This window comes from Pelodiscus sinensis, chromosome 31 (genome assembly GCF_049634645.1).
Source record: "Pelodiscus sinensis isolate JC-2024 chromosome 31, ASM4963464v1, whole genome shotgun sequence".
Lineage (NCBI taxonomy): Eukaryota > Metazoa > Chordata > Testudines > Trionychidae > Pelodiscus > Pelodiscus sinensis.
In genome coordinates, this window is record NC_134741.1 from 8,497,426 (window position 1) to 8,522,686 (window position 25,261).

Here is a 25,261-nt window from a genome sequence, read left to right on the forward strand (position 1 = left end):
TCCCCATCTGTCCTGACATTGTAGGAGCCCTTGCTCCTCCCACATGCTCATGAAAGCATTTCTTTTAGGCTGCATCTACACAGCAGCGTTCCTTGGGCATAACGGCCATTATACTGCAATAACAATGGGAGCGTCTACACAGCAATTCCATTATTCTCACTTCGGTAATGCTCCATCCAGACCAGAGGTCTGAGGAGCCAGGAGGTTTCCAGGCTGCAGACAGCCAAGCCCACAGGCAAAGACAAAGCAAAGTCCCAGCCACTTCCTGCTCAGCCCAGCGGGGTCTCTGTGTGGCCCCCAGACCTTTTGTTTGCCATTGCCCTGGTGCAGGGGCCCAGATTCAGCAACACTCACAGGCCCCACAGGAGGAGGCTGGTTTGCTGCTTCACCCCACAGCCCAGCAATGAGCCCCCAGACTCTCCCTGTGCTCGGGGAGCCAGGTTTGCCGTGTGAATTGTGTGGGGGCAGGTAACATCAGGCCTGGGCACTGGGATTATTTACCAGTTTCCCTGGGGGCCCTGCTGTTTTCACAGCACAAATATCTTTCCCATCCCCCCTGAGTCGTCCCTTTCCCAAGCTGAGAAGAAGAAGTTCCATGAACTCCTGGGAGCTGCTGTTCCAAAGAAGAGGCATTTCCCGTGGAGAAGATGGCCAAGACCAATCCGCTACACAGAGCCCCAGAAAATACAATGGACACTGGGCACTTGTAAAGCTCCCTCTCGGGCAGCGCTATGGAATGGATCCGGCTGGCCATCGGGCTGACTAACGCCATCCACAGATGAGTCCCAGTGAGACTTCTCAGCCCAAGTGCAGAGACTGTGGAGTCTCCCGCTCGCAGCCCAGGGGCAGAGGGGCAGTGCCCTGAGGAGGCGGGTCCCGAGCAGCAGAGACCTTTGAAGGGAACGGAGATGTAAGGTAAGAAGGAAGGAGAACAAGTCACCTCTTCCCAGGTGAGATGTGGTGGGAAACTACCAGATCCGGTGCAAGCCGAGCTCAAAGGGCTGGTTCCTGCCTGGTGGCTCTTTGCAGGGCCTGGCTTGAGAAGCGCCAAGGAGCCGTGTGTGGTCAGGAGAAAGGGTGCAGAAGGAACATGGATGAAGGAGCAGGAACAAAGCAAGCTGGGGGTGCTGGGTGAGAAGAAAGCAAGGGGAATGGGGTGGCTGGGGTCTTGCATCAAAGGTGACAGCCACACTGTCCCGAAGGTGCACAGCCAGGGTGGGCCCTAGACTATGTGGCCGCAATGACCTGGTCTCAGGCAAGGCACCACTGAGAAGTCTCAGGGCTCCCCCCCCCATCTCAGCCTAACCTGCTGAGCTGTCTCCCACAAGCTCCTGAAAGCCAGCACACATGCTGCCAAACCCTGCACCAGGTGGCAGGCCCTGGAACTGCCTTGTGGGAACCCAGGGGAACTGCAATAAGAGAAGACCCTGTGTTTCTGCCTGGCTTTGAACCAGGGACCTTTTGCGTGTTAGGCAAATGTGATAACCACTACACCACAGAAACACACATACAAATGTTTTCTGCTACTGCACTTAAGCTTGGGCAAATATTCGGTTGCTAACCCTTTGGCCAACAGAGATTGCTGCGGGGCAAAGGAATTCTCTGTTGTCTATTTTGTGCTCTCAGGAAGGGACCAAACTGAAGGAGGCAGGGCCCCCACCTGGGAACTCCAACCTAGACCCTGAGACCAAGGGGTTTACAAGCCTAATAATAAAAGTTCGCTGCATTTCTTCGTCCCACAACCCTGCAGAACTTCAAAACCTACAGTCCCAGAGGAGATGTGCATGTTAGAGCCTCTGCCCACTGAGCTGTAGCCTTCTGTGCCCAGGGAGCCAGACACGGCCAGGGTGGAAAGGCAGGAGGGAAATGGGGAATGGCCGAACTTTGTGAGGCAATGGTGTTATCTGGGACCATACATAGAACAGTATACAAGTGGGTCTGAGTAGGGCACCATGGCTTGGCAGGCTGAAGCTTTGTGTAATAAACAGGGTATCCTGGGTTCAATTTCTGGAGTTGCCTTGTTGCAGCCTTTGCTCACATTTTCCTACACCCTTCTGGGACACGGAAGAGGCCTCTCCGGTCACTCATGGAACTGCGGGTTCAGGAAAAGGCTGATTGGGGAGGAGTGTTGGGAAGAAGGAAACCACAGATGAGAAGCACGTGACACCCACATACCCTGACTCTCCATGGCTGCAGGAGCTGCAGAGGTTTCACCCTCAGGCTCCCTAGGTGCTGACACCCCCAGGGAATCACAAGGGTGTGTGGTGCTGGCTCTCCTGTCCCAGCAATTGCAGTCAGAGCCCTGCCTTGCCAGTGCCAGTCACAGCAGCCTCTGCACCAGCTCCAGGCTTGTGGTTTCCTTCTTCCCAACACTCCTCCCCAATCAGCCTTTTCCTGAAGCAGCAGTTCCATGGGTGGCCAGGGGAGGCCTCTTCTGTGTCCCAGAAGGACCTAGGAAAATGTGAGCAAAGGTTACAGCAAGGCACCACTGGGAGTTGAACCCAGGATCTCCTGTTTATGAGGCAGGTGCTTTAGCCAGCTAAGCCATGGTGCCCTCCTCCAAAGTCTCTTTAAAATGGCTCTTTATGTTTCCCGCCCTCCCTAGACAGGCAAATCCCCTCTTCAGGGTATTACAGGCTGGACTTTGCCTGCCTGACTTTTAGCCAGGGAACTCCTCCCGCACCAACAGTTCATCCACCTCCAGAGAGGCAGCAGTTCAAGAGAAGTGCCGTGTGTGCGGGAGGTGTAGGGTGTTCAAGGGGGGCATTTCCCTTCATGTGTAAAAACTATCACAGCCATGGGAGCTCACATACACCCAGGTGCACACGCTCAATATTGGTGCCCAGGACAAAACTTGCTCTGCTCCTGGAACAGGAACAGCGACTAGCAGTGAGGCCCCTCCCTGGCAGCACCGTGTCAGACGGTTTCTTCTTGGCCTGATACCTCCTGAATGCTGGGAGCAGCTGCCTGGCCCGAGGGGCTGCAGTTCCCTGGAGAGAGGGGCTGGGGCCGGTGGCTGCAGGAAAACCCTTCTGCTGTGTCTGTGGCTGAGCGGCACAAAGGAAAATAAAAGATCCCTTGGTGGATGGACGTGCCTGAGGAAAGAAGCTGAAAGCGCAATAGATACATAAAAGGGGACGAGGGACAGTTTGAGTCACACACACGGCAGGTGGCACAGCTCAGCCAGGGACCTTATCCACTCACAGAGCTTCACAGCTTCTCCACCCCCAAACCCACCAGGCAAACTGCCCCATGGGCCTCGCCCGCACCATGCTCAGGGCCTGGGGATTTTATGTCAGTTTTATGTCATTTGCCAGATCAAATAACTAGCCCCCCCCCATGCTGCTCTGGAGTCTCTGCCTCTCATCCTCCACTTTGTCTCCAGACAGACCCTGCTCTGCTACAGCCGCCTCCCTCTGGCTGTCACTTCTAGACCAAGATGTGCCCCTTCATTCTGACTTTGAATACCTGGGCTTTTAGCACTCAGATCTGCACCTAACATCAGCATTTGCTAGTGAGGGGTCTGAACAGCTTCTGCAGAGAGGGAGACAGCCACTGGGGAGCATCCTTGGCAACTGTTTCAGTGAGTAGAGGAAGATAAACTCTTTGTCACTGAGAAAGAACTGTCACCCCAGGTGGGAGTTGGACCCACAATCCCTGGCTTAGGAGGCCAGTGTCTTGTCCATTAGGCCACTGGGGCACACAGAAAAAAACTGCTGGAGACAGAAATTCACCCTTCTAAATGTCCCTTCTTCAACTTTTAGCTCCTGATTAAGCCCCTTTGAAGAAGCCAGATACACAGGAAGGGCTGATCACACCCCTCTGAAAATCAGCTTTCCATGGCTATCTGTAGCTGGCTCCGAGTCATGGGCCCTGACATCTCGTCTCCCTCCCGAGAGCAGGGAAGTGTCTCCCACGGCTACAGCCTCCTGAGGCTCTATGGTCCTGTCTGTACAGCAGGGACAGCAACACTCACAGCCCCACAGGAGGGCCCCTGGCCTAGCAATGTGTCCCCCTGAGCAGCCTCTGATGTTCCCTGTGTGAGCCCCAGAACCAGCCCTGAGTGACGGGGGCAGAGGGGGAGCAGCTCAAACACGCCAAGGGGCTGGCCAGGGGCAGGACGTGAGCATGCAAAGCAGCAGTGACATCACAAGGAACTTTTTCAGCACCTCAGCTCATTGGCTGGGAGGCAGTGACCTCACAGAGGGACCATGGCAACAGCCAGGTGGGACTGGCTGCAGGGCTGGGGCATCTCAGAGACCCACATGGCCTGGCTGCCTGGAATCTCCTTTGTGAGGTTTTCCCTTGAACTCACCTCTAAGCCAGCCTCAGACCAGAGCACCCAGGACTCCTCTGCATGACGGGTGAAAGGGCTTGCTGTGTGAATTCTGTGGGTCAGGTGACGTCAGGCCTGGGCACTGAGATTATTTGCCATTTTCCCTGGCCTGCTGTTACTTAGACCTGTGATAGCCACGTGGTTAAGGTGATGGACTTGAAACCCAATAGGGGCTCCCTGTGCAGGTTCAAATCCTGCTCACAGTGAGGTCTGTGTTTTGGCCACACGCCTTCCTAGGGCAACATGGTACCCAAACCCTGAGAAGAACATGCCTGTCCCATCAGAAGGGACACCTGCAGAAGGCAACAGAGGCTACAAAAGCAGGAAAGAACATGGATTGCAGGGTCCTGCCTAACAACAGGAAAACCAGTCTGGCTTTCAGCAGAGCCACCTCCCCATGGACACAGCCAGGGGACCAAGCAGCTCCAGTGGCCCCTCCCTCTCCCCAAAAGCCGGCCCTGGTTGGGTACAAAGATGCTGGGCCCAGCGGCTTCTCTTCACCTGGCAGAGGCAGAAGTGATGGAGACAGGCCCAGGGGTGTGTGGGCTACAAAAGCCTCTTGTTCCCTTCTCGACTCCTAACAGTGCAAACATCAGGGAGAGTAGCTCAGTGGTAGACTACAAATTATATGAGCGTTACTTCAAATCCAACTGACCATTCAATGGAAACATTTCTCTCTCCAATTCCATTACATTCTAGGTTTCTATTTTTTTTTAATTCTTTAAATGAAGACGAATCCTTACTGCTGTCCTGTTCTAATGTGCGTAAACCAGGCAAACCCGTCCCTCAGCTGGAGCCAGCTCAAACCCGCTGTGGGTCTGGTTTCTGTTTCCCTCCATTCAACAAGGGTGTGATTTGGAAGCCCAATGGCAGGTCCTTGGTCTCCACGGGCTGTGCTGTGCGGAAGAACAAGAACCACACACAGCTGGGGAGGAACGGACTAGTGTGTATTGCAATTGGTGGAGGAGTTGCCCAAATCTACCGGAGATGGGCAGGAGCCTGTTACAAACATACAGTAAACACTGTTATCAGACTGCCCGGTGAACATTCCTACCTTCCTCTGTGCACACAACATACCTGGGGCTCTAATTACTGGCCACCTGCCTTTCACACAGATCATTGATCCTTGTGACTTTCAGGTACATTCATACGGCAGCTGTTTAAACATAATGTGCTTCTATTGCATGATCAGCACCAGAATCTCCGGCTACGTATACCCTATGAATTTTCCCAGCAAAAAAGGTGCTAACGAGGGTCTCATTTGCATGAGTCATGATCTTATTTGCATATTTTCTGGCAAACTGATTTTGTGCTGGAGTTGCTGTGCAAAAACAAGCAGTGTGGAAGTTTTCTTTTTGTGCAAAACCCCCTTTTTCTGCAAGATCAGGATACCTCTTTTGGGGGGCATAAAAATCTTGTGAAAAAAGGGGGTTTTGTGCAAAAAAAATGTTCACACTACTTGTTTTTGCAAAACAATCCCATTGGCAGAAAATATGCAAATGAGATTGTGACTCATGCAATTGAGTCCCTTATTAACATATTTTTTAAGGAGAAAACTTCTAGTGTAGATGTAGCCTCAGTGAGTCACCAGCAATGGGGCTGTTTGCATCTAACTAATTGCCTCATTAGGCTATGTCTTCACTCAGGTAGAGTCGGCTGTTGCAATCCATCTTCCAGTGTTTGATTTAGCAAGTCTAGCTAAGCCTCACTAAATCAAACCCCTAAGACACCTCCTGCTCTTTGCTACTATCCTACTCCCACTGTGAGGGCACCACCAAGCTCAACTGAAGGTAAAATCAACTCCAGATACATGTTGAGGGACAGTGGGAAGAAAAGACCCATTGACCTGGCAACAAGGCACCACTGGGAATTGAACCCAGGACATCTTACTTACAAGGCAAGCGCTTTAGCCAACTAAGCCATGGTGCCCTCCTTGAAAGCAGCCTTAAAACTGTTCTACTTTATGGTGCCAGACACCCCCTTCCCGTTCCAAAGTGCAGCCGTTCCCCATTCCCCTCCAGTTCTTGCCATGACTCAAGGCCTGCGCAGCCCAAGACATTAGATTGGCAGCTGGAACCCAAAACCTTTGTGTCAATTGTAGCAGCACCAGGCCCCAAAGGGACAGACCCAAGGCAGCCGCCTGGTCCTAAGGCCGGGCCTGCAGCCAGGGGGAGGGAGAAGAATCTCTCCTTTCAGCTGGAGTTGAATCAGCAACCTAAGGGCACTTGCCGAGCACCCGCTACAGGCCTCTGCTCTGCCAGCTGAGCAATGGAAGGTGCCTGGGGCAGGCTGCTTTGCCCAGGTGGCCCTTGGATGAGTGTCAGGTCAAGAGCCCCCCGAAGGAGACGGCCTCCCAGGGGAGGGGCAGGAGAACCCAGCAGCACAGGGGTGTCACAGGCGCTTCACCCGCAGAAGGACCCTTGAGTGATCCAGGCAGAAACGCCGCGTCTCGCTCCCTGCAGCTCCCCTTGCTGCCCAGGCAGGCGCTGTCCCTTCTCCCACCGGCCTGGGCCTGGCCTCCCTCCCCCGCCCGGCATCACAGAAAGCCCCTTGGCATGAGCCTGGGCAAGCTCAGGCTGTGGGCTCTGGGGCCAGCCACCTTGTGGGTCAGAGGCCCCTACCCACAGTGCTACTCTCAGAGCTCCCTCAGTGCCACCTGCCAGGAGGGGGAATCTCCCGCAGGGCCGGTGCGATGTAGGAACCTCTCCCAGGGCAGTGCCCCCAGCCCAGTCCCTGCCCCTTGCAGGGGCAGGTAAGAGAGACCCCCCTCCTCTCCCCCAGAGAGAAGCCCCCCTGGGCTGTAGGAGGAGGATCTGGCCCAGGGCTGCTCCCAGCAGAGGTGGCTTTGATCCCAGCCTGGGTCCAGGGAAACTGCTCCCTGTTCCCAGCACGTGCGAGGTTGGGGGAACGAGCAGGTCAGTGTTTGCAGATATTTACACTTACTTGCATAATGCGTACACAGATATGCAGGGCTCGGCACTTAGGGCAATCTGCCCATCCGTGGTGAGTAGATTTTAGCCCAGTGTGGGGCTCAGTGCAGTCTACGCATGCGCAGTGATATGTAAATAAAATGTTACCGGTCTGGCAAAGGTTTGTGAATGGTTTGTCTGTCCATGGTATAAACACAAAGGCTGGAAACACTGGCCTGATCCATGGGGGCTGGCCGAAAGCAAGGCAGGGAAAACACTGGGTGAAGGGGGGGAGGTATTTTCTCCACCAGGCCTTTCTCCCTCGGAATCCCTGGGGACGTTGGGTTTTGTCTCATTTGGTTTCCCTTTTCCCTGCGTCCCTCCTCACTGTGGGGAGGGGGCAGCTCTCGCCCTCGCGGTGGAAAGCCCTGGTACTGGGATGGGATGGGCAGATGTGCTGAGAGTGAGTCCCTGGGCTGTTTGGGGAGAGAACTTTCTCATGTCTGCTCTTTCCCCCACCACCAGGATGGCTGAGTGGTTAAGGTGATGGACTTAAGATCCAATGGACATTTGTCTGTGTGGGTTCAAACCCCACTCCTGGTAGCTTTGCTTCTTTAGTAAGACATTGATCTGGATGGTGTTTAGTCCTGCTGTGAGGCAGGGGACTGGACTTTGTCTCTGAAGGTCCTGTGGGCTATATCTGCACTGGCAGATTCTTGTGCAAGAACATGTGCTGCTGTGTGTGAGCTGAGCTTTTGTGCAAAAGCATCCATGGCAGTGTGGACACTCTTTTGTGCAAGAAACCCCTGTCCTGAACTCTTGTGCAAGAAGACTTACACCTGCTAGAAAAGAGCATAGCTCTTGTGCAAGATGCCCTTTCTTACTACACTTTACTGTAAAACTTCTTGCACAAGAGCGAGTGGGCAGTGTGGCCCGTCTTGCGCAATAACCCGCCAGTGTAGACACAGTCCACCAGTGTGGACACAGCCTTCCAGTTCTAGTCCCGGTTCTGATTGGCTGAGCTGGGAGGAAGTCACAGGGAAGAGACTCAGGACTTTGTTGTTCTCCTTAAGTCCCAGCAAATGAGCCAGAACCAATCGTCTGCTCAGGGAATTGTTCTGCTTTTCACCAGTGGTTGTCTCTGAGCAGCTCCTGGGTCTCTCTGTGTCCCAGTGCTTCTAACCCACTGGCTGAGCCATCCCTAGGCCGGGCTGTGGGGCTGTAGCTCCTTTGAGACACTTTAGTCTGATCCGTCAGGGTGTGAAACTCCAGACTGAGGGGGAGTTTCAGCATCAGGCTTCTGGGTTCTGTTCCTTAATCTCCACCCCACTCAGTCACCCACCCCCAGCCTCTTCCAGCACAGCCTGCCCCACCTCCCCCCACAGGGCTTCCACAGGGGCCTCTGTCCCAGGGGGAATGAGGAGCCCCTGCCCCCGCACCCACCCACCCTGCTGCAGCTACCACCAGAGCAGAGGATTTACTCAGCACAAGTAAGTGCCTCTGTCCCCCCTGACCCCGGCTGTTCCCTCCTGTTTAGCTGCCTGGCCCCAGGAAAGGTCACATGAGACTGCTCATATCACCCCTCTCAGCACGGAGCCCTGGGCAGCCGCCCTACTCGCTAAGGTCTCAGGCTGGCAGGGCCTGCAGGGATACTGGGTTTGAATGACAAGGTGTTGGAGCAGCTATTAAAAGGCTTCTTCCTTGGCAGGGGCATTGTGCTTGTGGATTGGCTATTTCTTGGATGACTGGTGCTTGCACATGCAGCTGGGCTTTAGCAAATCAGAATGATGCAAGTCGTGAGTAACCCAGCGCCTCTGGAAATGGGAGTGGAGTAAACAATACAATATTGTCTAAAAAAACCCAACAATTAAAAGTCAAAGAGTGACAAAAATAAATTACTTGAGTAAAGTAGAAATACCCAAAAAAAGGTCCTGAGTAGTGTAATCAAATAATTCTACTTAGTCACTTTCCAACTCTTCCTGGCAGACAGGGGTTCCTGGACCCAGCTGGTCCACAGACTGGCAGTTTGTTACCACTGACATAAAGGAGCCCCAGGAACTGCAGTTTCAGGAAGAAACAGCAAGAGATTTTGATTTTGATTGGGTGCCAGGTGTTCCACATGCTAATCAGGAGGCATATTTCTGTAAAAAGGGACATGGAGCATATTCTAATATACAGCTTTCTAAATCTGGTGGAGCGTGTTTGAATGGAACAAGCACTTTGCTGAGATTATTTCTGTTCTTTAGTTTTCTAAGTGTTGTGTGAAAACATTCCCCATGAGGAGAAAGTGAATGCACATGAGTGTGGGTGTGTAGCAAGGAGTGCTCTACTAAGACTGTAGTTTCAGTGATCATTTCTATAGTTGGTAACTAGAGAAATGCAGCTGTAAGTGGTTGGTCTCGCTAACCATGAGGATGAATGACAGTGTTCTCTTCTGAGCATGAAATGAGCAGACAGTGTTGCTTTAATGTATTTGCTGTCTGCTGTTGATGATTGTTCCTTCTTTCCTGCTGGGAAGTTGGAAAAAGAGAGCATAGGCTGAGTGGTTGGCTACTGTCAAAAAGTTCAAAATTAGCTTTGAAGTAGAAAGGAGGAGGGACTTCACTTTATCATTCTGTCCTGGCTTTTCCTTAATTCCTAGTTTTATTTGTACTGCTCTGGTCCTGATGCTGGGCTACATCTACATTGGCATGATTTTGTGCAAAAGCACATGCTTTTGCGCCAAAACTTGCTGCCTGTCTACACTGGCGGGGAGTACTTGCACAAAAACACTGACATTCTAATGTGTGAAATCAGGGCTTCTTGCACAAGAATTATGATGCTCCTGCTCAGGAATAAGCCCTCTTGCGCAGCTGTTCTTGCACAAGAGGCCATGTAGACAGGCAACATGAATTTCTTGCACAAGAAGCCCTATGGTTAAAATGGCCATCAGCGCTTTCTTGCGCAAGAGAGCGTCTACACTGGCATGGATGCTCTTGCGCAAAGGCACATGCCAGTGTAGATGCTCTCTTCTGGAAGGCTATGTCTACACTGGCAGATGAGAGAAGTCGGAATTGCAAATGCCCCGGGGGTTTAAATTTTCCCTGCTCAATTTGCATGAACATGGCTGCCGCTTTTTTCCAGCTTGGGGCTTTGCCGGAGAAAAGCGCCAGTCTAGACGGGGAACTTTCAGAAAATAAAGCCTTTTCCAAAATGTCCCTTATTCCTGATTTTAAGGCTTTATTTTCCAAAAGATCCCATCTAGACTGGCGCTTTTTTCCGGACAGCGCATCATCCCACGATTTCTGTCTCTGAGGTGATCCTGACCTCCCGGTAACAGGATGTAGCTAGAGACAGGGAGAGGTAAATGGGGTTAGTCACCACTGAGACCTCATGCCATCCAAGACTTTAACTGCTAGAGCTGGTTGCTTCTTTGCAGCGGGCAGCCAGGGTGGCTGACGGATGCCCCAGGAGTCTATCCTAGGGAGGTGACAAGACTCAATGTTCATTTCTCAGGAATCATGCATTCAGTCACATACATTCACACACTCAACAAATGCATGATTTAACAACCAGAGTTATATACCAGACTCTCCCTCCAGAATGTTCTTATTTCCAAACTCCTGACAGAACTGTGGTTTTTTTTTTTAAGCAGGCACACTGGTTTTGAACTGACCCGAGTTTAAAGGTTTGGATCCAGCAATTCCACCAAGCACCTGAAGCCACTGGAAGCCCTCTACTGATTCTCAAAGTAGGGATTTAAAAGGCTCCTCACCTTGCTTGTGGTGCCTGGAGTTAGGTAGGGAGTGGCCCATGGTTTTCCCAAGTGAAAAGCAGGATGTGTGAATCTGAGTCACGACATCAGAATTGTCATGGAATAAACACACCCTGGCTACATCTACATTGGCCCCTTCTCCGGAAGAGGCATGTAAATTTCTAACTTCAGAATAGGGAAATCCACGGGGGATTTAAATATCCCCCGCAGGATTTAAATAAACATGGCCGCCGTTTTTTTTTCCGGCTTGGGGAAAAGCCGGAAAAGAGCGTCTAGACTGGCACGATCCTCCGGAATAAAGCCCTTTTCCGGAGGATCTCTTATTCCTACTTGCAAGTAAATTAGGAATAAGAGATTCCTTGCAAGTAGGAATAAGAGATCCTCCGGAAAAGGGCTTTATTCCGGAGGATCGTGCCAGTCTAGACGCTCTTTTCCGACTTTTCCCCAAGCCGGAAAAAAAGCGGCGGCCATGTTTATTTAAATCCCCCGCGGATTTCCCTATTCTGAAGTTAGAAATTTACATGCCTCTTCCGGAGAAGGGGCCAATGTAGATGTAGCCCCTAGGTTTAGGGTTCAAGTCAGACAAAACCATTTTAATATCCCAGCTGGGTGTGGTGGTGTTGCAGATGGCAGGGAGTTACCCCTTACCGATACAAGCCTCTCCTCAAACTCAAACGTCTGAAATATTTATACCTTCTTATAAAGTCACAGTGGAAATTTACAGAGAAAAGAGGAAGTAAGGCACTTTACTCTTAGATGGTAACATCTGCTTGACCCGATAAACAGCAAGCAGTGCGATTTTTTTGTTTGTTTGTTTAACAGCATTGTGGTTTCTTGCTCAACTTGCTTAGGAAGCTCCCTTCTGACGCAGGATACGCTGCGTACAGTTCAGTCCTTGGCCAGGCTAGTGAGGCCTACCTCCTATGTATTGGACATAAATATTTTACTTAATTTAAAATAAAGTTTGATCAACTAACATGAGAAATTTAAAAGGTTTAATCTCTTCAATAATTCAAATGCAACTGCCCAGATGCATCCCTAGCAAAATGGCTTGACTAATTATGTAATTAACAGTGCGTTTCCATTAGCAACAGTAATGTACAGAAGATTTGGAGAGGGCAGGGCTGTGATTGGCCGGGCCAGGCCTGAACACTGCTGAGGGAATCCACTCAAGGCAAATTGCTCAACACCAGGACTACTGATAGCCCTTGACTGGAGACCTTTCCAAAATAGGTTACAAACCAGTCACACTGAGCACTTCAGCCGCCAATCCAGCCTGCAGGAAGCCTCATGAGCAAAACCCCTCAGATACCCCAGCTCTTTCTATGCCACAATCAGCCCTGGGCTTACACACAGGTGAGGGGTTATACAGCCCAATCTCTCCAACCCAGAACAGATGCATCCGGTTCCAAAGAACCAGCCATGAATTCCTGGTCAATTTATACTTTAGATCTTACCCACCAGATCACAGTGGACCAATCCTTTAGAATCTAAATGTTTATTAATAAAAGACAGAAAAGGTTGAGAGTAAGGCTGTTAAGGAGAATACATTATAAACATCAATCAGCAAGTTCTTGATGCAGTATCTTAGTGGAGATGTTACAAACTACTAGCATAAGTCTTTGGGGTACATCGTGGCTGTGTCTACACTGGGCCACTTATTCTGGAAAATCAGCCGCTTTTCCGGAATAAGCTGCGAGCTGTCTACACTGGCCCTTGAATTTCCGGAAAAGCAATGATGCTCTACTGTACAAAATCAGCCGCTATTCCGGAAAAACGATTCTGCTCCCGCTCGGGCATAAGTCCTTATTCCGGAACACTGTTCCGGAAAAGGGCCAGTGTAGACAGCCCAGTAGTCTTTTCTGGAAAAAAGCCCCGATCACGAAAATGGCGATCGGGGCTCTTTTCCGGAAAAGCGCGTCTACATTGGCCAAAGACGCTTTTCCGGAAAAAGGGCTTTTCTGGAAAAGCAGCCTGCCAATGTAGATGCTCCTTTTCCGGAAAAACTGAAAATGGAATAGTATTCCGTTTAAGCATTTCCGGAAATTCATGCCAGTGTAGACACGGCCCGTATGTCAGGATGGGTCAGCAATCCTTCCCGTGTCTCTGTCCTTAGCAAGGCTGCATCTGGGATAAGTAGCAAGACTGAAGACAAGATGGAGCCCCCCTCATGGCATTTGATATTAATTTCTGGTGTCTCCCAAGCTTGAGCTAGTTACATGGTCAAGTGACGTGTTTCTTGTGCTCTGGCTGCTTTGCAGCTTTCCACACGCATTCTTCAGGTGTGTATTGGCCACCTTGAGAACTATTGTCCTTGGAGCTATACTGACTAGCATAGTCACTCATAGGACATTCCGTCTTCATGACAGGCAGTCCATACACAGCATCAGCAGAGCCCATAGTCATAACTCCCCATGCAAACTCCAAACAAATACACGAATACCATACACAGAATCAGCACAATATCAGTTTTTGTTTGACACCACACACAGCCCACTTTGTACCAAATTTGGGGCAAACAGTTCCCTGTGATTACAGCAGTTATCTGTATGATCACCTTAAAATCCAATAACGTAACAGGGGCCTCAAGAAAGGGTTGGGGTCCTGAGGAAGGATCTGGGATGCAGAAGCAGGGGGAAGGTGCAGTGTGTGGCCAGGAGACAGGGTGCAAGAAAAAAGGAGGGTGTCAGTGCAAGCTGGGAGTGCTGGCTGCTGGGGGAAAGGGAATTGAGGTGATTGGGAGGGAGTGTCTGGGAAGGACAGAAATATTACCTGGCTTTGGGCCCCCTTGCAGCAACATCTCCAGTCACACTGTCTTGGTCACCCCAGAGAGAGGCCCTACTGCTGCAGCAGCAGCCACACAGACCAAGACCAGCCCCAGACACCAGAGGCACCACTACTGCACCCATTCTGAACAGGGCTGGAGGTGTTGCTACTGCAGCCACGCAGCTCAGGAACAGCCCCAGAGGCACCCCTGACATGGCCATGTGGTCCTGGAGGCCAGCAGTGCAGTGGCAGCAGTGCCTCTAGTGCCGGGCACAGGTTGGGTGGCAATGACTCAGCCAAGCGCTGCCTCCTCTCTAGTGGCTACAAAGCACGAAGAGGGGATGGGGCTAAGCTCCTTCACCCTCAGCACATGCTCATTTTGAGGTGGGGCCTGGCACTGCCTTGTGGACAGGATCAAAGTCTTAGGAAGGCTGGATTCTGCTAACAGAAAATTTTGCTCACCCCCACTATAGGGTTTCTCACCTGTGAGGGATCAATTATACGCAACAAGCCTTGAACTCTCGCTATAGCATACCCCAAAGTCAAAGCAGTTAAAGGATTTTTCTCCTGTGAGAGTTCTCATGGATAACAAGGTGTGACCTCTGACTGAAACATTTCCTACAGTGAAAGCAGGTGAATAGCTTCTTCCGTATGGGTTTTCCTATGTCTTACACAGGTTGAGGTCTGACGGAAGCTTTTCCCACAATCAGAGCAGCTGAAGGGTTTCTCTCCTGTGTGGACTCTCCTATGTCTAACAAGGTATGACCCATGACTGAAGCTTTTCCCACAGTCAGAGCAGCTGAAGGGTTTCTCTCCCGTGTGAACTCTCCTATGTCTAACAAGGCATGACCTCTGACTGAAGCTTTTACCACAGTCAGAGCAACTGAAAGGTTTCTCCCCTGTGTGGGCTCTCCTATGGATAACAAGGTGTGACCTCTGACTGAAACTTTTCCCACAGTCAGAGCAGCTGAAGGGTTTCTCTCCTGTGTGGGCTCTACTATGGATAACAAGCTGTGACCTGTCACTGAAGCTTTTCCCACAGTCAGAGCAGCTGAAAGGTTTCTCTCCTGTGTGGGCTCTCCTATGGATAACAAGCTGTGAGCTCTGACTGAAACTTTTCCCACAGTCAGAGCAGCTGAAAGGTTTCTCCCCTGTGTGGGCTCTCCTATGGGTAACAAGGTGTGACCTCCGACTGAAGCTTTTCCCACAGTCAGAGCAGCTGAAGGGTTTCTCTCCTGTGTGGGCTCTCCTATGGATAACAAGGTGTGACCTCTGACTGAAACTTTTCCCACAGTCAGAGCAGCTGAAGGGTTTCTCCCCTGTGTGGGCTCTCCTATGGGTAACAAGGTGTGACCTCCGACTGAAGCTTTTCCCACAGTCAGAGCAGCTGAAGGGTTTCTCTCCCGTGTGAACTCTCCTATGGATAACAAGCTGTGACTGGTCATTGAATCTTTTCCCACAGTCAGAGCAGCTGAAGGGCTTCTCTCCTGTGTGGGCTCTCCTATGGATAACAAGGTGTGACCTCTGACTGAAGCTTTTCCCACAGTCAGAGCAGCTGAAGGGTTTCTCTCCTGTGTGAACTCTCCTATGGATAACAAGCTGTGACCGGTCATTGAATCTTTTCCCACAGTCAGAGCAGCTGAAGGGTTTCTCTCCTGTGTGGGCTCTTTCATGTTTAATAGGAGTTACACAGTCACTGCAAGCACAAGTTGAATGTTGATGGGGGATTTTCTTTTGAACAGTTTCTTTGTTTGTTTTCAACCTTCTGCTCCTCTGACTGGATTTATCCTGTCCTGCTTCTGGATGGTTTCCCTGCTGCCTTTGTAGAATACGCTGAGTCTCACGAGTCTCTCCTTGCTCCGGACTCTGAGAAACATGCCCTTCAGATCTTCCCACTAACACCCCACATGGAACCATTCGCTCAGGTCCTTCCTCCTGAAGACTCCTCTCACTGTTCTCATTCAGCATCCCATCACCTGCAGGGATTGAGAAAGAAACCACACAGGAGTCATTCCCTGTGCTGAGCTGAAATAAAAATTCTCAATGGTGAATAGAATATGCGGGACAAACCCAAAGAATGGCTGGAAAGATACAATAATCATGAGCTGAGTTCACCCTACACCTCCATAACTCTTTCCCCACCCAGCACTCTTAGTGTGGAGTTGAAGACAGGCTGAAGGGCCAGTCAGACTTGATGAAAACACACAATAAACATCTGCTATGAGAACACAGACATTGGTTTGAGTCAGTTTAGCTGATTTCTCACCTGTGTGGGTGTCACTGATGATCTCCCCTTCCTCACAGCCTTGGAGATCCGGGATCTGCAGCTCTTCTCCTCGCTCCACCCAGGAGAGCACATGAGCTTTGGAAATAGGAAATCCTATTCGGGGAGCAATTAACCAACTGCTGATCTTGTTCATTAAGGTCTGTGCCATTCCTGCTTCCAAAGCCAGGATCTGAGTCTCCTACCCAGACAGGCTCTTTCCCCACCTTCCAGAGAGTGGTCTCTGGCTGGTACAAGATCCCAGGATACACTAATTCCATACTCCCCCTGTACAACTACCATGTTGGGAATAGCCCAGCTGACTCCCATGGGGAACTGAGCGCTCTGCTGCACTCTTACAGGACACAGTTCAGTCTCCTTTAGGGCCTGTTCCATACTTGGGCAGGACAGGAACACACTGCTCATAAGGGGAGAGCTCTAGGACTTTCAGGACTGACAGACACCCCTAGACAGGACTCATATTTGAGCTGACACATGTCAGGTCTCTAGGGCTGGGAGGGAAAGGATACAGCAGAGCTCTAGAGCCCTGTGGGCTCTGCCCACAAAGCTCTTGCCTGGGGGATGGAATTGCCCTGCTCTTGGGCTCAGATGCTCTAACTGAGCCAGAAGGAGGCAGGGGAATTGTCTGATCAGGAAAATGAATCCTTGGCTGGCCACTTAAAGCCCTGCCTATGGTCCACACTCCTGATCCTGACTGACTGTGCCATGGTGGGCCCTGTCAGCTGCCCACAACAGCTGTCAGTCCTGCAGACAGCCAGGGCAGTGCCGGCCTGTTCCTGTGGCCAGCCAAGGTGGAGACAGGCTGGGCTGCTTCTCTGCTGCTCGTAGATGCTCCTGCAGCTCAGCTCCCCTTCTGCAGCCTTGGTTCGACTCTGCCAGCAGCAGCAGCCCTCCTCTTGTGGCCAGTCGAGCCTGCCATTTGGTGCCCCTCTGGCTTACACAGAATCTACCAGAGGCAGGGAAGGACTCTGAGTTGGCGCCTTCCTTCCAGGGGCTCAGCACAATGGCACAAGGGGACCCTGCAGACGCTAAGAGCAGCTGCACCCAGCCCCACAACTCTGGTACCTGCCTGGGCCCTTCCACTGACACCTCCGGCCAAGGCACAACATGGGCAAGATGGCTGGAACCACAATAAGACCTTGGCTGTGGGAAGAGCAGCACCACTATTATGACACTGAGTCACCTCTCACGCAGGAGCCAGGATTACTGGGGCACATACTGCTGATATTGGGGGTTTGGACAATAAAGGACCCTGATCCAAACCCAACCCAGCTGCTCCAGAGCCCACCCAGCTTTTGTTACACAAAGGGACAGGAATCCTCACCCAGCCAGATCACAGCCACATAATTCTCCTGCATCACATCCCTGTAGAGGGCTCTCTGGCCCGGGTCCAACAAAGCCCATTCCTCCTCAGAGAAATACACAGCCACCTCCTCGAAGCTCACTGGCTCCACCACGGCCATTTCCTGTCCCTGGCTCTGCAGGCCAGGGGCTGAGCTGGAGTCAGACATGGGTGTTCTGCAGCCTGTCAGGAGGAGAAGGGGAATTGAAGACATTTCAAAAAGGGTTTTAATCCTTTCCACACCCAATTCTGCCCAGACTCTGTCCCTGGTGGAAAACATGTTGGACTCTACGCTGAGTCTAGATATTCCATAAACACCACACACAAGTTAGATCTGAAAGCCGTATTTATTTCTCTCAATACCTGGCTTGAGTTACATTACTTTGCCTGCAACAATGGGATTCAGTTCTCAGCACCCAGTGTTTCTGCTAAACAAGCCACATATTCATCTGCCTGGACATGGACATAGATTTAATTTAATTTGGGCTGCAGTATTTATAATCCTTCATCTTCCTACATTGATTTGCAGCCCAAACTTTGGTTCTCTCATCTGGCACAGACTTTATAAACTCTCTCCACAACAGAGAGGAAGTGAAGTTAATATGAGTATTCAGATACATATTATTAAACACGTGTGCTGAATGTTTACAGGATAAAACCTTAAAATTCATGGATTCATGGCATCAGAAGATATCCTTAGCCATGCAGTCTGTCCACTCTGCGGCACAAGCCATTACACCTAGCCCAGCTACCCATGCACAAAGCTCTGTTTCCCCACAGCATATTTTGTAGAAAGTCGCCCAGTGTTGATATGAAGACATCAAGAGATGGAGAACCCATCAGTTCTTTGCTCATTTGTTTCAGCAGCTAATCCTCTTACCCATCAAATATTTGTGCCTCTTCTCTAGCCTGAAATTCTCTGACTGCAGCTTTCAGTTATTGACTCTCACTGAACTGTATCCACTAGACCAGGGGTGGGCAATTCATTTTGTTTGGGCGGGGTGGGGGGGAGACTCCAAGATTTTGGAAAGTGATTAAGAGCTGCACTCTTCCAAGACATTAAGTAGGAAATACAGTGTATGGGATGGACATTGGGAGAAGATGGGAGCTTTGGGTAAGGGGTTGGGATGCAGGAGTGAAAGAGGGTTCTGGGAAGGAGTTTGAGTGAAGGAGGCAGGTGTGATCTGGGGCACTGGATTAGCCAACTACTCATGAGATATTTAAAATAATGTTAATTTAGAGAAGCAGCTAAGTGGACAAATAAGGGGATGAGGGTTACTTGGATGCAGTAAAAGAACAAATAGTTTGGGTATGTGGAGTGGACAGCAGGAGTGGGGGGGCAGAGAACTAGATGGGGAAGGGAGAGGTTGGGGTGCCAGAGGCAAGCTTTGGCCAGGAGACTTACCTGAGTGACTCCCGACCAGCAGCCAAGCACCTCTCTGAGGCAGGCAGGGAGCCTGCTCAACCCTCACACCGGCTACGGAGTCATGTGGGTGTGTGAATAACTATGAGCCGGAGGAGAGGGGGCACAGTGCTTCCTTTCTGGCCAGAAACCAGCCAATGAGATTGTCCTGGGGGTGGAAGCAGTGCCTGTAGTCTTCCCTCTTCACCTCTGGGCTCACCTTCGCTTTGAGGGGCTTGCAGGTGGGAAGTGGCAAGCATGGAACTAGCCCATAGCTCGCTAAGCATCAGTGGGCCGCATCCGATGGCCGGGCGAGCTAGATAGGCTGTATTTTGCCCAGGCCTGCACTAGACCGAAGAGCCCTTGCGTATCCAGAAGTTTCTCGCCATGAACAAACTGATACCGTGGAAGCCAGTCAGCTCTCAGCCTATTTATTGTTTGAAACCAACCCCATATTGAAACTGACTGAGCAGTGAAATCTGAGCCTGAAGGTGCCGTCCGTTGTGTGCTTTAACTTCACCCCTTTAGCATCACACCTTGTAGATCAGTGTTTCTCAAAGTGTCTGCAGGTCCCCATGCAGTGCCCCTGGGGCTCCTCACTGATCACTGGGGGTATGTCTACACTACCCCGCTAGTTTGAACTAGCGGGGTAATGTAGGCATAGCGCACTTGCAAATGAAGCCCGGGATTTGAATTTCCCGGGCTTCATTTGCATAAGCGGGGAGCCGCCATTTTTAAATCCCCGCGGCTACACGGGGCTCGAACTAGGTAGTTCGGACTAGGATTCCTATTCCGAACTACCGGTACACCTCGCTCCCCGCTTACGCAAATGAAGCCCGGGAAATTCAAATCCCGGGCTTCATTTGCAAGTGCGGTATGCCTACATTACCCTCCTAGTTCGAACTAGGAGGGTAGTGTAGACATACCCTGGGTGATTTAGGGCTGTGTGCACCGTGGTCACTGGGTTTGGTTGGTAACTTCAATGACAATCCCATGAAGATGTTTTCACAGGAATTTCTCATCATTTAAAGAATTTCCACCAACAAACTCACCTTGTCTGAAAGCTCCCAGGGATTTTCCTCTTGCTCTCTCCAGTGCAGAGGGCAGAGTGTCTGGTGGGGGAAGGGATAAGAGAGGTGAGATTCCAGGCTCTCCTATTTATAATAATGTCCCCATTCTGAACTCTGCGTTTCAATTGTATGAGAGACCAGACAGAGACACACTCAAATGTTTAGTATGAAAAGGTCTGAAACTTTCCGTGTCCTCTCTCGCTTGGGCACCTTCCAGCAATGGAGCCAACATCTCTGCAGCCTCATCCCCACCCCAGGAGACACAAACTGAAAGCAAGATTTACTTTTCCCTGCTCATCCCCTCCCACCTGGTTTCTCTCAGTCACTTACCACCTCTTGTCATAACCTAGAGCTGCGCTGGGGAAAGACATTGCCATGACATTAAGTTTACCTATTCAGATCCCTTGACACCAACGGGAGGCTCAGAGTTTGTAAACCCCTGGTTCTATCTGCAAGCAGTTTACTCTGTTTGCTCAGTGCCTCTAAGGAGAGCAGCATGATGGGGCCGTCATTCTCCATGTGGGAATTGAGGCAGGGGATGGTTGGCTTCAGAGGCCAGATTCAATAGTTTCTAATAGTTAAACAACTTTCCCCTACTCCATCCCTTCTAGGTACCTTTGAATTCCTTCAGAGTCTCTGACAGAGCAATCGTTTTCTGGGAGAAAGCGTTGACTTGTTCTTCCAGTTCAGGGGAAATCTCTTCTGGCAGCTGGAACTGCCCCGTCTCACACCTGGACAGAAACAATTCCATGTGATTCTATTTCATTTACAGATGATAAGATTTGGCTAGTGAGTCTCAGCTCTAAAGAGGCCTGGAGTTAGAATTCCTTGAATTCCCCCAGCCTGAGAGCAGGGGCATCACAGCCCATGGATATGCAACCTTCGTCCCACTGCTGTTCTTCACCTCTGGCCCGGAGAGACCAGCTGGGGACAAAAGTGGAATTGAGTTTCAATGGCTAATTCACTCTTTAGCTTCCAGGCGATGAGGGACAGGATGTTCCCAGATGAAGGGCTGCAGGAATCTGTCCACTGGGAACCAGACTGAGACACCAGTTTCTCCCTTCCCTGCTCCTTCCACACAGGTCTCTAAACAGCCCTCAGGTAGGACAGACTCTGGGTCCCTGCTGCCCTGGTCTAAATGTGCCCAGTGTCCAGCAGTGACAGACCCATATTCCAGCCCCACAGTCCTGAGGCAGACAGTCCCCAGGTAGGTGACAGCTCTAGGAAACATCTGAAGTCAGACTGTGCCCCTGAATGGGGAATTCCAGAGTCTGCTGTGCAAGGGTGAGACCCTCAGAATTAAGTGAGTCAGAGACATTTCTATCCAACATCTGGCTGTAGGGCCCTACGGAGATGTGGTGCCAACATCAGCTCCAAGCTCTTTCCCTGCACTGTGCAGTATGACAGAAGTGCGAGCCACCTACCTGTTCAAGGTGTTTCTGACGTCCTAGAGAAAAGAGACAGAAAAGAATCTCAGCTGCACTGGGCACACGCAGGGAAGGCAATTTGCAAATATGGAGAAGAGATGCCCTGAACTGGTCCTAGGGCCATAGATTCCATGAGCTAATGGGGCTTTGCCATTTCTAATAGCTCTGTGCCTGTGACTGCAAAGCACAACAGTCACTCGCATGGCAGCAATGCACACGCCGAGTTACACCCAGATCGGATGGCTGGACCCCAGCACTTGTGCCTGCATAGTGGGTCTCCCTAGCTGAGAAGCAGAAGTTATGAGGGGTGGGAGAGGGGAGCTGTGAGGGGATGGGGGCAGGGCAAGAGGGGGAGGGATGAAGGAAGCAGGTGTCCAGTTTGGGACTGGAATCCCCTGGCCCAACAGGCTCCTGGAGAAGCCAGGCAGCACCACTGGCCCAGGTGGGAAGTGGCAAGCATGGAATTAGCCCATAGCTCGCCCAGTTTGCAGCTCCACAGGCTCCCTACCAACCCCTGTGCAGCCCGTGGGGAAGTCCCTGAGTCAGCATATCCGGCTCTTAGCATTGAAGCAACTGGGGCGGGGGAAGGAGATCAGCTGGGCCAGGGCAGGGCAAGAACCACTCTTGGGCAGCACGGTGAACAGGGTTGGCCACTGACCAGGCTCCCTAACTTTAATCCAAGCCCCTTCCCTTCTGTCCCCCCTCGCATCCAGTTCCTCCAGTGCCTGGCTGGAACGGCTGCCCCACTGCCAGCCCTGCTGCTTGGCATGGTGCAGTCATGGGGCCAAGAGCAGGGGAATCCTCAGTTGTGGAGAACAGAGGGGGGCGGGATGGGGGGCCTGGAGTGCAGGGGGCAGGAGAAAGAGATGGACCAGAGGATGTCTGGCTTGGGGGTGGAGACACAGCTTCTCCCAGGGTCCCCTCAATGTATTGTTCCCAGCATGATATATCAATTGCGGGACATATTAATGTGGCTTGGAGTTTTTTTTGGGGGGGGGGGAGAGGAGGAGGTGTCTTTCAACTGTGTTTTCAACAACAGGGTTTCATGTTGATAAGCTGAATTTCACAAAACTGAAGACGTCCCTGACAGCGATAACAACTGTGAATAAATTGTACCAAAACACCAACATCGAGCCTGCCACTTGCAGAATCTAGTTTCATTTATAGATGTGGTACAAGAAGAAACAAATGACACCTAAAAAAAGATGGCCAGGCCCACTTTTGCCAGATGCTAAGCACTATACATTAAAATTGAACACTCAGCAATTGGAGCAAAAATGGTGGAAGCAGAATACAAGCCACAGATCATTCGGCAATGCCAGAAAGGATGGAACTCTGTGTTCATGGCTGTGGAGAGAATTCGGTGCATTCGGAATGAACAAGAAAGGTCCATGAGAAATGTGTTCCCAGGACTCCAAATTAGTATGCAAGAAGCAGTTCTTCGCTTTATGCTTTTCTTTTTGTTAACCCCCCGCCTCCCGCTGATCATTCTGTATTTTTATTAACATTACGTATTGGCTAGTCAAAAGGCTGAATCAAGCAGAGCTGGTTTTATTGGCAGAATATGCCATGGTTATGGGCCCATTGGTGAAAGCACTAAATATTATCCAAGCACAGATAAGTACACTAATGGAATGGAGTGCAGCTGCGTAAATTATACCAGCTTCAGGGGGTAGCAGAGATTTTTTTTTCAGTTTATCCTGTACAGACTAACAGTCTGGCAGCACTCTATAGATTAACAAAACATATGTGGTATCACGAGCTTTCGTGGGCACAGCCCACTTCTTCAGATGACTGGAGTTTTGAGTTTAGGCTGTGCAGAGCCAAAATAAATACGTCTGTACAGCCTAAACTCAAAACTCCGGTCATCTGAAGCAATGGGCTGTGCCCATGAAAACTCATGATACCATCTATATGTTTTGTTGTCTATAAAGTGCTACCAGGCCATTTGTTGTTTTTTATATTTAAATTATACTTGATGGTTTCAAAACTGCAAAGGAACAAGATGCCCTCTTGAGGCCACTGGTAGATGGACTTCAGTGCACCATTCAGAAATGTTTTGGTGAAATAATTGAGGACCTGAAGCTAATAGCAACTGACATCTTGATGCCAAATATTAGGACCACTTGGAACACGCATGAAACTGGGATTAGAAAAGGTAAGACTGTCATTTTAGACAAATGAAACTACAAAGAAGCTTGATGGGTATTTGGTGTCTTCAGGAATCCAATTTAGGAGAGACCATGGAGCTTCTGCACTCTTTTTCTAGAATTAGGGAGCTGTGCGCCAGGGCCAACAGACCTCTGTCTCCATCAGCTGCCTGTGAAAAGATTCTTCCGTGTGATGGACTCATTTCTTCATAGACAAGCAAGGATTGGTCAATTTGAAAAAAGATGCTCCTATGGTTGAACAAACATTTTGGAAATTAATCATTACAATGAAAAAATGCACACCGTGAATGTGGACAAAATAAATACATTTCTGTAATCTGACTTGTATTTAATTTGGTCCCTCTTCATCTTTATAAATGAAGGCAGTGAGTGAGTGTGTGTGTGTGTGTGTGTGTGTTACTGGTGACCTGCAAGAACTTGGGTGGTTAAGCATCGGGTTCCATAGGACAACTGTTTACTTTTGCATACTTAAGTACAATTAAAATAGGATACTTTTGTACTTTCACTGAAGTAGTTTTACAGAAGATTACTGTGATTTTTACTTACATTTGTTTCAAAGTAGCAGGACTTTGAGTTGCATTGCACAGAGTAGTGACAGAACTAGGCATTGCATTTGCACAGAGTAAAACAATGAAAATGGGTTGCAGAGACGGGAGAGCAATTCTGTGAGTCCCGGGAATAAGACAAGAGAAAAGTGAGGAGACTCTGTCCTGTCTTTAGCTCCCTGTTTACATTGTAAACACCTTTCAGATGCAGCAGCACGAACACACACTCGAGTGGGCCGGGCGCAGTGCGGGGGGGGGGGTCTGCAGCCTCCTGACCCTGCCCAGCGCCTCCCAGGTGAATAAGGGATTAAAATAAATGTTGGAGCAAATAAAAAGGCCCCTGGCCAGGGCCACTCTGTGACTCGCGCCTCATCCCCCTGGGGAAGCTGCTTTAACCCCCCCCCCGCGCTGGGGCTTCGCTCTCGGTGCTGCAGAGTTTACCTGGCGCCCCTCCCCCCACCGGACCTGAGTCTGCCCAGACCCCACCCTAGCCCCGCCCCCCGCCAAGTCCACGTGAAGCCGCCTCTGGGGCGGAGCCGCGTCCCCCTCGGGACACTCACCGCGCGCGGGTAGAGACGGGCAAGGGCTGCGCCAGAACCGCTGCGCATGCGCAGTGCCTGGGCAGGAGTGGTACCACCTCTCAGGTGAGCATCCCCCGCCCCCCTCCGCGCGCCGCCTCGGGACCAACAAAGGGCCGGTCCCAGCGCCCCGCGCGCGCACCCGCCGCAGCCTCCCTCGCGTAGCCACGTGGGGCCCAGAGCGAACCCTGCAACCCCAGCAGCGCGCGCCGGCCCCGCCCACCTCGGGACACCCCCCGCTCCCAGCCCGGCAGGGAGGGAATCCCCCGGGTCGCTCCACGCGCTGCAAAAGCCCCGCCCCACCTGCGAGCCGGCCCGGGCTCCGAGAAGCGGAAGTAGCCTCTGGCCGGGGGGGGCGGGGCCAAGCAGCGCCCGGTCTGAGCTAAGCCCTGGCGCTGGAGTCTGGTCGGAGTCACGGACCTGCTGCGCATGCGCGGTCTGACGGGCCGCCCCGTTCTACTCCGCCGCGGGCAGGGAAAGGGACCAGACGTCGCCGCGGTTACTGCGCATGCGCCGCGCTCCCTGAGCCGGGAGCCGTTGTGAGGGGCCGTTGGGGCCGTTACTCCCTGCGGGGCGGAGGGGCTGCGCTGCTGGTGGGTCCGGCGCTGGGTATCGGGGCGCTTCCTGATTCTCGCGCCGGCCTGGCGGGGGGTGGGGAGCTGGGTGGTGCCGGGCGC

General features: G+C 51.3%; 1 protein-coding gene and 5 non-coding genes across 10 annotated transcripts; 2 read left to right on the forward strand and 4 right to left on the reverse strand.

Moving 5' to 3' along the window:
* Positions 1–1,430: 1,430 nt before the first annotated feature.
* Positions 1,431–1,503, reverse strand: TRNAV-AAC (transfer RNA valine (anticodon AAC)). Its single transcript has one exon. It is a non-coding gene; the product is annotated as a tRNA-Val (tRNA).
* Positions 1,504–2,480: 977 nt separating this feature from the next.
* On the reverse strand, positions 2,481–2,554 carry TRNAM-CAU (transfer RNA methionine (anticodon CAU)). Its single transcript has one exon. It is a non-coding gene; the product is annotated as a tRNA-Met (tRNA).
* Positions 2,555–6,191: 3,637 nt separating this feature from the next.
* TRNAT-UGU (transfer RNA threonine (anticodon UGU)) lies at positions 6,192–6,265 on the reverse strand. The gene has a single exon. It is a non-coding gene; the product is annotated as a tRNA-Thr (tRNA).
* Positions 6,266–7,765: 1,500 nt separating this feature from the next.
* On the forward strand, positions 7,766–7,848 carry TRNAL-UAA (transfer RNA leucine (anticodon UAA)). Its single transcript has one exon. It is a non-coding gene; the product is annotated as a tRNA-Leu (tRNA).
* Positions 7,849–9,576: 1,728 nt separating this feature from the next.
* Positions 9,577–9,792, forward strand: LOC142821667 (small nucleolar RNA U3). The gene has a single exon (XR_012898355.1). It is a non-coding gene; the product is annotated as a small nucleolar RNA U3 (small nucleolar RNA).
* Positions 9,793–12,481: 2,689 nt separating this feature from the next.
* LOC142821533 (uncharacterized) lies at positions 12,482–24,941 on the reverse strand. 5 transcript variants are annotated; one of them, XM_075912752.1, is made up of 8 exons: positions 24,888–24,941; positions 24,008–24,124; positions 21,288–21,310; positions 20,479–20,594; positions 19,846–19,905; positions 17,374–17,574; positions 16,032–16,145; positions 12,482–15,741 (listed from the first exon to the last, which is right to left on the reverse strand). In XM_075912752.1, the coding sequence occupies exons 6-8, from the start codon at positions 17,558–17,560 to the stop codon at positions 14,384–14,386; spliced, it is 1,659 nt and encodes a 552-aa protein (XP_075768867.1). In that variant the 5' UTR covers positions 17,561–17,574; positions 19,846–19,905; positions 20,479–20,594; positions 21,288–21,310; positions 24,008–24,124; positions 24,888–24,941; the 3' UTR covers positions 12,482–14,383. The 5 variants fall into 5 exon arrangements, with proteins under 5 accessions (XP_075768867.1, XP_075768868.1, XP_075768866.1 ...); XM_075912753.1 differs by lacking the exon at positions 24,008–24,124 and having other exon boundaries at positions 24,888–24,937; XM_075912751.1 differs by lacking the exon at positions 24,888–24,941 and having other exon boundaries at positions 24,008–24,490.
* Between the last annotated feature and the right edge of the window lie 320 nt (positions 24,942–25,261).